The sequence below is a fragment of the Phyllobates terribilis genome, unplaced genomic scaffold, assembly GCF_046119375.1.
Source record: "Phyllobates terribilis strain yellow unplaced genomic scaffold, ASM4611937v1 Scaffold_4__5_contigs__length_816908805, whole genome shotgun sequence".
In the NCBI taxonomy this organism is placed as follows: domain Eukaryota; kingdom Metazoa; phylum Chordata; class Amphibia; order Anura; family Dendrobatidae; genus Phyllobates; species Phyllobates terribilis.
Genome location: NW_027362764.1, coordinates 63,584,829 through 63,596,946, shown reverse-complemented (window position 1 = coordinate 63,596,946; position 12,118 = coordinate 63,584,829). Strand labels below are relative to the sequence as shown.

Sequence of the window (12,118 nt, the reverse complement as noted above, 5' to 3'; positions counted from 1 at the left end):
TTTCAGAGCAATTCGGACTTCTTTTTTGGACACCTTGAAAAACTCTGATGTTTCAGTCATTTTCTTCTACAAGAAATAGGGCCTATAAGTGGCCATACTACTTTTCTACATCCACTCATGTTGCTCACTTCAAATACCTACGATCGGCCACTACACAATGTATGGAGCTCTGGGACATGCACTATTTACTTGCGGCTGCTGCGGGACCTGCGGGGTGTTGGTGTTGGGGGCTACAGGGTGTCAAGATTTAACAAGTATAGATATGTATTTAGAAAAAATAATGATCAAAACGTAGAAGAAAAAAAATAAGATACGCACCCCCTGATCTCCACCCGGGACACGGCAGTGATGAAGATTTCCAGACTGACAAAGTTGCTGTTGGGATTATCCTTGTTAGAACTGGAAAAAAAAAGTTTGTTAGGGTCAAATAACGAACAACAACAGAATGTTTTGTAATTGTAGAGAATTTAGCTGGTGTTACATTTTAAGAATTCGATATAATAATTCTTAATGATTAGTGTTGAGCGATACCTTCCGATATCAGGAAATATCGTATCGGATTGGATCGGGCCGATACCCAAAAAGTATCGGATATCGCCGATTCCGATACCGGAAACCAATGCAAGTCAATGGGACACAAATATCGGAATGAAAATAAACCCTTTCTTTCCTTGTAGGTTAATTCTACATGAAGTAAAACAACTAAGAATAATGTAGAATGACATGAAAAGCCGGCAATTCATCAGCGGCATTCACCGGTACCCGACAATTTACAACAGAAAGAATAGAGCTTCACACATAGATTAGATAGATAGAAACATGTCAGTCACATATATATGAAGTACTGTGATAGTGTTGCTTACTGTACTTGTCATTTAGTGTAAAGGATTTATTTTAAAAAATATTAGTGTTTTCGTGCACCGTCTCTTTAAGAAAGCCGGCTGGCAATTCAGCAGCGGTACCCGACAATTTACAACAGAAAGAATAGAGCATCACACATAGATTAGATAGATAGAAATATGTCAGTCACATATATATGAAGTACTGTGACAGTGTTGCTTACTGTACTTGTCATTTAGTGTAAAGGATTTATTTTAAAAAATAATAGTGTTTTCATGCACCGTCTCTTTAAGAAAGCCGGCCGGCAATTCAGCAGCGGTACCCGACAATTTATAATAGACAGAATAGAGCTTCACACATAGATTAGATAGATAGAAACATGTCAGTCACATATATATGAAGTACTGTGACAGTGTTGCTTACTGTACTTGTCATTTAGTGTAAAGGATTTATTTAAAAAAATATTAGTGTTTTCGTGCACCGTCTCTTTAAAAAAGCCGGCCGGCAATTCAGCATCTGTACCCGACAATTTAGAATAGAAGGAATAGAGAATCACACATAGATTAGATAGATAGAAACATGTCAGTCACATATATATGAAGTACAGTGACAGTGTTGATTACTGTACTTGTCATTTAGTGTTAAAATAAAGGATTTATTTAAAAAAAAAATGGCGTGGGGTTCCCCTTAATTTTAGGCTCTAGCGGAGGTTAAGCAGACAGCTGGGGCAAATGTTTGAAGCCTGGGAAGGGGGTAATACCCACGGAGCTTCCCAGGCTACTAATATCAGCCCCCAGCTGAATACCTAGCCTTTACTAGCTATTAAAATGGGGGAACCCCCCCAAAAAAATAACGTGGGGTCCCCCCTAATTTAATAGCTAGCACAGGCTAGGCAGACAGCTGGGGGCTGATATTAATAGCCCAGGAAGGGTGCCATGAATATTGGCCCCCTCCCAGGCTAGAAACACCAGCCGTCAGCCGCCCCAGAAATGGCGCATCCATAGGATGCGCCAATTCTGGCACTTAGCCTCGCTCTTCCCACTGCCCTGTAGCGGTGGCAGTGGGGTAATGGGGTTGGGGTTGATGTCAGTTTATAATGCCAGATGACATCAAGCCCAGGTTAGTAATGGAGAGGCGTCTATAAGACACCCCCATTACTAACCCCATAGTCAAAGTTAAAGAAAAACACAAACACCCAGAATAAAGTCCTTTAATTGAAATAAACACACAATTCTTTATTGTTCTAAATTAAACCATACTTACCATCACGCCCATTCCAGCTGAAGCCAACGATCTCCTGCAATAAAAGAAAAATAATAAAGCAACATCATCCTTACCTTTCAATGGTTCCCAGGACAGCTCCAGCTCTGCTACATCGAGATGACAGGCTGGACCGCAGCAGAACGCTGCCATCCAGCCTGTCATCCCGCAGACACTGAGAAGCGCAGGCATGCTTGCGCTCCTCAGTGTCTCTCTGTGACGTCATCCAGATGAGCCGAGTTCATGTCCAATGAACTCAGCTCACCTCATGCACGTCACTGACAGCGTGGGAAAATTCTCCTGCACTCAGCGCTTCAGCGTGAGAATTCTCCCACGCTGTCAGTGACATACATGAGGTGAGGTCATATCCAATGAACTCAGCTCACCTCATGCACGTCACTGACAGCGTGGGAAAATTCTCACGCTGAAGTGCTGAGTGCAGGAGAATTTTCCCACGCTGTCAGTGACGTACATGAGGTGAGCTGAGTTCATTGGACATGACCTCGGCTCATCTGGATGCCGTCACAGCCAGACACTGAGGAGTGGAAGTATGCCTGCGCTTCTCAGTGTCTGCGGGATGACAGGATGGATGGCAGCGTTCTGCTGCGGTCCAGCCAGTCATCTCGATGTAGCAGAGCTGAAGGTGTCGTGGGAGCCATGGAAAGGTAAGGATGAGGTTGCTTTATTATTTTACTTTTATTGCAGGAGATCGTTGGCTTCAGCTGGAATGGGCGAGACGGTAAGTATGGTTTAATTTAGAACAATAAAGAATTGTGTGTTTATTTCAATTAAAGGACTTTATTCTGGGTGTTGTGTTTTTTTAAATACTTTACTAGAAATTCATGGTGGTCATGTCTAATATTGGCGTGACCCCATGAATTTCGGGCTTAGGGCCAGCTGATAATGCCAAGCTGGCCTTAACCCCTTTATTACCCAGTGAGCCACCGCACCAGGGCCCTGGATGAGTTGGGTACAGCGCCAGAAGATGGCGCTTCTATGAACGCGCCATTTTCTGGGGCGGCTGCGGACTGCAATTTGCAGCGGGTGGGGCCCAGAAAGCTTGGGCCTCCCTGCGCTGCGGATTCCAGCCCCCAGCTGCCTAGTTGTATCTGGCTGGGTACAAAAATAGGGCGAAGCCCCACGCATTTTTTTTTTTAATTATTTCATGAAATTCATGGAATAATTAAGAAAAAAAGGGCTTCCCTATATTGTTGTGTCCGGCCAGGTACAAATAGGCAGCTGGTGGTTGGGGGCAGTCCGTTCCTGCCTGCTGTACCTGGCTGGACACAAATATAGTGCGAAGCCCCACGTCAATTTTTTTTTAATTATTTCATGAAATAATTTTTTTAAAAAAGGTCTTCCCTATATTGTGGTGTCTGGCCAGGTACAAATAGGCAGCTGGTGGTTGGGGGCAGCCTGTTCCTGCCTGCTGTACCTGGCTGGACACAAATATAGGGCGAAGCCCCACATCAATTTTTTTTAAAATAAATCCTTTATTTTAACACTAAATGACATTTGAGGAGTTAATAAAGATGCAGTCCCTAAATTATTATTTATTTTTTAATTAATTTTTCCCAAAACTTTTGACGTGGGCTTCGCCATATTTTTGTATGCCAGCCAGGTACAGCATCCAGCTTCTATGAACGCGCCATTTTCCGGGGCGGCTGCAGACTGCAATTTTCAGCGGGGGGGCAGAAAGCTTGGGCCTCCCTGCGCTGCAGATTCCAGCCCCCAGCTGCCTAGTTGTACCTGGCTGGACACAAAAATAGGGAGAAGCTCCACGTTTTGTTTTTTTTAATTATTTCATGAAATTCATGAAATAATAAAGAAAAAAAGGGCTTCCCTATATTGTTGTGTCCAACCAGGTACAAATAGGCAGCTGGTGGTTGGGGGCAGCCCGTTCCTGCCTGCTGTACCTGGCTGGACACAAATATAGTGCAAATCCCCACGTCAATTTTTTTTTAATTATTTCAGGAAATTCATGAAATAATTAAAAAAAAATTATGTGGGGCTTCGCCCTATATTTGTGTCCAGTCAGGTACAGCAGGCAGGAACGGGCTGCCCCCAACCACCAGCTGCCTATTTGTACCTGGCCGGACACAACAATATAGGGAAGCCCTTTTTTTCTTAATTATTCCATGAATTTCATGAAATAATTTAAAAAAAAAATACGTGGGGCTTCGCCCTATTTTTGTGTCCAGCCAGGTACAACAAGGCAGCTGGGGGCTGGAATCCGCAGCGCAGGGAGGCCCAAGCTTTCTGGGCCCCACCCGCTGCAAATTGCAGTCCGCAGCCGCCCCGGAAAATGGCGCGTTCATAGAAGCGCCATCTTCTGGCGCTGTACCCAACTCATCCAGGGCCCTGGTGCGGTGGCTCACTGGGTAATAAAGGGGTTAAGGCCAGCTTGGCATTATCAGCTGGCCCTAAGCCCGAAATTCATGGGGTCACGCCAATATTAGACATGACCACCATGAATTTCTAGTAAAGTATTTAAAAAAAACACAAACACCCAGAAAAAAGTCCTTTAATTGAAATAAACACACAATTCTTTATTGTTCTAAATTAAACCATACTTACAGTCACGCCCATTCCAGCTGAAGCCAACGATCTCCTGCAATAATAGTAAAATAATTAAGCAACCTCATCCTTACCTTTCCATGGTTCCCACGACAGCTTCAGCTCTGCTACATCGAGATGACAGGCTGGACCGCAGCAGAACGCTGCCATCCAGCCTGTCATCCCGCGGACACTGAGAAGCGCAGGCATACTTGCACTCCTCAGTGTCTGGCTGTGACGGCATCCAGATGAGCCGAGGTCATGTCCAATGAACTCAGCTCACCTCATGCACGTCACTGACAGCGTGGGAAAATTCTCACGCTGAAGCGCTGAGTGCAGGAGAATTTTCCCACGCTGTCAGTGACGTGCATGAGGTGAGCTGAGTTCATTGGACATGACCTCGGCTCATCTGGATGCCGTCACAGCGAGACACTGAGGAGCGCAAGCATGCCTGCGCTTCTCAGTGTCTGCGGGATGACAGGCTGGATGGCAGCTTTCTGCTGCGGTCCAACCTGTCATCTCGATGTAGCAGAGCTGAAGCTGTCCTGGGAACCATGAAAAGGTAAGGATGATGTTGGTTTATTATTTTTCTTTTATTGCAGGAGATCGTTGGCTTCAGCTGGAATGGGCGTGACTGTAAGTATGGTTTAATTTAGAACAATAAAGAATTGTGTCTTTATTTCAATTAAAGGACTTTTTTCTGGGTGTTTGTGTTTTTTTTAAATACTTTACTAGAAATTCATGGTGGTCATGTCTAATATTGGCGTGACCCCATGAATTTCGGGCTTAGGGCCAGCTGATAATGCCAAGCTGGCCTTAACCCCTTTATTACCCAGTGAGCCACCGCACCAGGGCCCTGGATGAGTTGGGTACAGCGCCAGAAGATGGCGCTTCTATGAACGCGCCATTTTCCGGGGCGGCTGCGGACTGCAATTTGCAGCGGGGGGGGGGCCCAGAAAGCTTGGGCCTCCCTGCGCTGCGGATTCCAGCCCCCAGCTGCCTTGTTGTACCTGGCTGGACACAAAAATAGGGCGAAGCCCCACGTATTTTTTTTTTTAATTATTTCATGAAATTCATGGAATAATTAAGAAAAAAAGGGCTTCCCTATATTGTTGTGTCCGGCCAGGTACAAATAGGCAGCTGGTGGTTGGGGGCAGCCCGTTCCTGCCTGCTGTACCTGACTGGACACAAATATAGGGCGAAGCCCCACATAATTTTTTTTTAATTATTTCATGAATTTCCTGAAATAATTAAAAAAAAATTGACGTGGGGCTTTGCACTATATTTGTGTTCAGCCAGGTACAGCAGGCAGGAACGGGCTGCCCCCAACCACCAGCTGCCTATTTGTACCTGGTTGGACACAACAATATAGGGAAGCCCTTTTTTTCTTAATTATTCCATGAATTTCATGAAATAATTAAAAAAAACAAAACGTGGGGCTTCGCCCTATTTTTGTGTCCAGCCAGGTACAACTAGACAGCTGGGGGATGGAATCTGCAGCGCAGGGAGGCCCAAGCTTTCTGCCCCCCCGCTGAAAATTGCAGTCTGCAGCCGCCCCGGAAAATGGCGCGTTCATAGAAGCTGGATGCTGTACCTGGCTGGCATACAAAAATATAGCAAAGCCCACGTCAAAAGTTTTGGGAAAAATTAATTAAAAAATAAATAATAATTTAGGGACTGCATCTTTATTAACTCAAATGTCATTTAGTGTTAAAATAAAGGATTTATTTAAAAAAAAAATGGCGTGGGATCCCCCATAATTTTAGTCTCTAGCGGAGGTTAAGCAGACGGCTGGGGCAAATGTTTGAAGCCTGGGAAGGGGGTAAATCCCACGGAGCTTCCCAGGCTACTAATATCAGCCCCCAGCTGAATACCTAGCCTTTACTAGCTATTAAAATGGGGGACCCCCCCAAAAAAAATGACGTGGGGTCCCCCCTATTTTAATAGCTAGCAAAGGCTAGGCAGACAGCTGGGGGCTGATATTAATAGCCCAGGAAGGGTGCCATGAATAATGGCTCCCTCCCAGGCTAGAAACACCAGCCGTCAGCCGCCCCAGAAATGGCGCATCCATAGGATGCGCCAATTCTGGCACTTAGCCTCGCTCTTCCACGCTGCCCTGGTGCGGTGGCAGGGGGTAATAGTGGTGGGGTTCATGTCAGCGCCACCTGCCATGAAGCCCAGGTTAGTAATGATGGGCGTCTATAAGACACCCCCATTACTAACCTACAAAGTGTTAAAAAGAAAAAACACACACTACACCCAGAAAAAAATAATTTATTTGAAATAAAACACACAATTTTATTTAATTCTTAGTTTACTAAAAATAATAGTTACCTGTCCACGTTCCTGCGCTGATCTCCCATGCACAGCTGTCACATCTGGAGATGGTGACAGCTGTCATGGCTGCTGTAAGCTCACGCTGCCGGGAACACGTCACCGGAGTGCATTCAGGCAGCGCAGCTCCGGAGACCTCCTTTACGGCACTGCTGTACCGTGGGAATTTCTCACGATACAGCAGGGCCGTAAAGCAGCTAACCGGAGCAGCGCTGCCTGAACTCCGGTGAACCCGCTTATGCTGTCATTCTAGCGGCGGCAGCGGTTCAGAGCGGTCACATTCTATGTGGCTGCTCTGAACTGGAGATCTTCGTGGGACACTCGTGGACTGCTACGGAGGGGTAAGGATAAGGTTGTGGTTTATTATTTTATATTTTATATTTTATTACAGGAGATCGATGGCTTCGGGGAATTAGGTGTCTAGGTGAGTATAGGTGTAGTTTTTTATTTTTTACTTTATTTTAGGTGGCGATCGGCGGGGACAGGTAATGTATGAACTAATTTATTGTAGGTAACCACTGGCCACCAATGACATGTATCTAACATTTATTGGGGACACAGTAGGGCAGTTTAAATAGCAGGATCAGGCTGATGGGAACTACTGCTCCCATCGAGCTGATCCTGCTGGCAGGAGTGGACGGGGGACAGACATAGGCCGATGGGAGTAGTAGTGTCACATCGGCCTATGTCTGCCTGCACGCACACACCCGCACACATCGCACAGACACCGCGCACACCCGCACAAACATCGCACAGACACCCCGCACACACACCCCGCACACACACTAATCATGACGGGTCTGGGAGGTGAGGCTGACCTGTGCGGCCGTGGGAAAGTTCATGTGAGTTCATGCAGTCAAGCATGAACTCACATGAACCCTCTGAGGGCACCGCGGCGACTTCAAATGAACAGTTGATCGGCATCACCTGATACCTCAGCTGTTCATTTGAAATAACCGGCGGGAAAGCCGGCGGTGAAGTCTTTTCACTGCCGGCTTCCCCGCCCGGGTCCTTCGCTCCTTGGTGCTGCGCTCCCCGCCCGGTCCTAATTTACGATTGGGATTGGAGGTGGCGAGGGGAGCGGAGGATCGGGGTGGGAGGCTGCGGGGAAGCAGTATGGGGCTGTGTGATTGTTTAAAAGCCGGCGGCTTTTTACCGCCCGCCGGCTTTTAAACAATCAGGAGAATTCTCCCACGCTGGGATGGCATTCTGATGACAGGCTGGATCGCGCTGCCATCCAACTTGTCATCCTTCACAGACACTGCAGAGCGCAGGCATTATGGGAACTTCCGATTCCGGTATCCGATATTGTAAAAGTATCGGAATTAAGTATCGGAATTCCGATACCGCGAATATCGGCCGATACCCGATATTACAGTATCGGAATGCTCAACACTATTAATGATACATTAATGCTATACATACTACATTCATCGTTAGCACTAGAGATGAGCGTTGTTCGACTCGAACTGTTCGCCAATCTCAAATTCGAGCTGTTTTGGGCGGTGTTCGAACCGTTCGGCGAACACGAACGATTTGAGAAAAATTCGGCTGTTCGAGGTTATGTTCGATAACTGTTCGTGCACCAAAATCATAACTGGATTTTTTCTCAGTAATGATGAAAATTAATGTTAATACGCAGTTTGAGTGTACAGCGGGGCGGGGGAAGGGGCAGGGGATGGATCTCTGCAGGAATAATGAAGATCTCCATTTTTTTTTCTCTTTTCCGCATTTACAGTGGGGCGGTGCAATCTGTCAGCCTATCAGCAGCGCACACACGGAGCGAAGTGCTTTTTTTCACACAAGCAAGGGCATGTGTCATTGGCAGTGTATGTCACATGTCCTTGCCCTATAAGACCAAGCCATTTTCCCCGTCGCCACCATTTTCTCACTGCTGCAGCTGCATGTTAGACGGCACCGCTGTTGCTGTGCGCGCTATACCTTGTTAATTTCAAGCCAATTTTCGCACAAATCTACAGATAGCTTTGGAGTAGGGAATAGTTGTGATTGCAGTCCTTTTAAGGACTAGGTTACAGCATTTCCTACAACTTTTATCAGGCAGGTCTGTGCTCTTAAATAGATAGATTGTGGGAGTAAAGACTAATTGTAATTGCAGTCCTTTTCAGGACTAGGTTACATCAGTTCCTATCAGTTTTTGCCAGGCAGGTCTGTGCCAGTGCTGTGCAAGTTTTTTTCACAGCATTTGGCTGAATCTAGCAAAGCTAATCCTTTTTGGCCTATTGCAGAGTGTGTTAGTCAGTGGAGTAGCCTATCTGTGTTGCAAGATATACCACCTGTGTATAGAATACCAATTTTTTTACTGCACCTAGTGAAGTAAAATCTTTTGGGCATAGCATCATTCTATTAGTCCATCTATACTGACCTCCATCAGGTTGCAAATTGAATATAATTTTTTTCTGCATCTAGCTCTGAAAAAATATTTGGGCTTCTAGCAGTGTGTGGGACTTTCTCTATTAGTCCATCTATACTGACCTCCATCAGGTTGCAAACTGAATATAATTTTTTTCTGCATCTAGCTCTGAAAAAATATTTGGGCTTCTAGCAGTGTGTGGGACTTGTTCTATTAGTCCATCTATACTGACCTCCATCAGGTTGCAAACTGAATATAATTTTTTTCTGCATCTAGCTCTGAAAAAATATTTGGCCTTCTAGCAGTGTGTGGGACTTGTTCTATTAGTCCATCTATACTGACCTCCATCACGCTGCAAATTCAAAATAATTTTTTGTCTGCATCTAGCTCTGAAAAAATATTTGGCCTTCTAGCAGTGTGTGGGACTTTCTCTATTAGTCCATCTATACTGACCTCCATCAGGTTGCAAATTAAAAATAATTTTTATCTGCATCTACCTCTGAAAAAATATTTGGGCTTCTAGCTGTGTGTGGGACTTGTTCTATTAGTCCATCTATACTGACCTCCATCAGGTTGCAAACTGAATATAATTTTTTTCTGCATCTAGCTCTGAAAAAATATTTGGCCTTCTAGCAGTGTGTGGGACTTTCTCTATTAGTCCATCTATACTGACCTCCATCAGGTTGCAAATTAAAAATAATTTTTATCTGCATCTAGCTCTGAAAAAATATTTGGCCTTCTAGCAGTGTGTGGGACTTTCTCTATTAGTCCATTTATACTGACCTCCATCAGGTTGCAAATTAAAAATAATTTTTTGTCTGCATCTAGCTCTGAAAAAATATTTGGCCTTCTAGCAGTGTGTGGGACTTTCTCTATTAGTCCATCTATACTGACCTCCATCAGGTTGCAAATTCAAAACAATTTTTTGTCTGCATCTAGCTCTGAAAAAATATTTGGCCTTCTAGCAGTGTGTGGGACTTTCTCTATTAGTCCATCTATACTGACCTCCATCAGGCTGCAAATTAAAAATAATTTTTATCTGCATCTACCCCTGAAAAAATATTTGGCCTTCTAGCTGTGTGTGGGACTTGTTCTATTAGTCCATCTATACTGACCTCCATCAGGTTGCAAACTGAATATAATTTTTTTCTGCATCTAGCTCTGAAAAAATATTTGGCCTTCTAGCAGTGTGTGGAACTTTCTCTATTAGTCCATCTATACTGACCTCCATCAGGTTGCAAATTAAAAATAATTTATATCTGCATCTAGCTCTGAAAAAATATTTGGGCTTCTAGCAGTGTGTGGGACTTTCTCTATTAGTCCATCTATACTGACCTCCATCAGGTTGCAAATTAAAAATAATTTTTTGTCTACATCTAGCTCTGAAAAAATATTTGGCCTTCTAGCAGTGTGTGGGACTTTCTCTATTAGTCCATCTATACTGACCTCCATCAGGTTGCAAACTGAATATATTTTTTGTCTGCATCTACCTCTGAAAAAATATTTGGGCTTCTAGCAGTGTGTAGGACTTGTTCTATTAGTCCATCTATACTGACCTCCATCAGGTTGCAAACTGAATACAATTTTTTTCTGCATCTACCTCTGAAAAAATATTTGGCCTTCTAGCTGTGTGTGGGACTTGTTCTATTAGTCCATCTATACTGACCTCCATCAGGTTGCAAATTGAATATAATTTTTTTCTGCATCTAACCCAGCCAATAGTTTTGGCCTAATACCACAGTTTGGCCACTCAGCTCTGCTCGGTTCCCATCCATTGTTTTTTTGTGCAAACAACTCCAGAGCTGTGAATTAGTTAACCACCAAAATGAGTGGAAAAAGGCCTGCTGCTGGTGGAAAGGGGAATAGGCGTGTTGGGAAGGGGAAAAAAGGTTGTGTCCGTGGGGTAGGTGTTAAAGCAACAGTAACATCTGCAGAAGAAAGACCATCTTCCAGCCAAACTAAAATGTCTACTTCTTTTAGCGGACAATGTGATAAGATCCCTTTCTTACGGCCACGCCAATCGCTACAAATTCCAGATGAGGCACAAAAACAGAAGGTGCTTCAACGGATATCAAGTGCTCCTTTAAGTGGGCTCTCCTCCACATCAACTTCAACATCACAAATACTCCAGTCCTCAAAGGTGTCACACCAATCGCACTTGCTTCCTCACAGCTCCCAAATCTCCAGCTGCCCGTCTGAGTATGAGGTAGAACAGATGGTTGAGTCTGCAGAGCTGTTTACTCATACTATAGCCTGGGAATCAGAGGTCGACTCCAGCGCTTCTGTGAATCCAGACGAGGAAATGATCTGCACTGATGCCCAGAATCTTTATGAGTCGGATCCAGGACCAGACGCAGAAGGTTCTGACCATAATGTAGACCCTCATTCCCAAACTGTAACTCCTGTTGGTGGAGACAATGAGGAAGACGATGATGAGACTCAAATACCTGATTGGAGCGACAACTTTAGTTTTTTGTCAGGGCAGGAACAGGTTGGCTCTGAGGACGACGGGTGTGATAACGCACAGGGTGATGATGATGAGGTTGGAGATCCCACTTACTGTCAACCCACAGTCAGCCAAGAGATGAGGTCAGCAGAGGAGGTGGAGGAAGATGCTAGTGATGACGAGGTCAGGTTGCGCCTTCCTGGACAGAGACGTAGTACTGGAAGCACGTCAACAACTGCATCCTCAAACACAACTCTGCCTCTCACCACAAGTCGTGGTGGCTCTTCAGGTCGCATGGGTGCTAAGCCTTG

At 44.9% G+C, this 12,118-nt stretch overlaps 1 protein-coding gene across 1 annotated transcript in view; it reads right to left on the bottom strand.

Annotated features, from left to right (window-relative positions):
• Window positions 1-12,118, bottom strand: part of ITGA8 (integrin subunit alpha 8) — a 244,324-nt gene that overhangs the window by 45,491 nt on the left and 186,715 nt on the right. Inside the window, exon 23 of the mRNA XM_073677424.1 lies at window positions 319-399. Within this exon, the coding sequence (XP_073533525.1) occupies window positions 319-399 (81 nt within the window). The remainder of the gene's footprint in view (window positions 1-318; window positions 400-12,118) is intronic.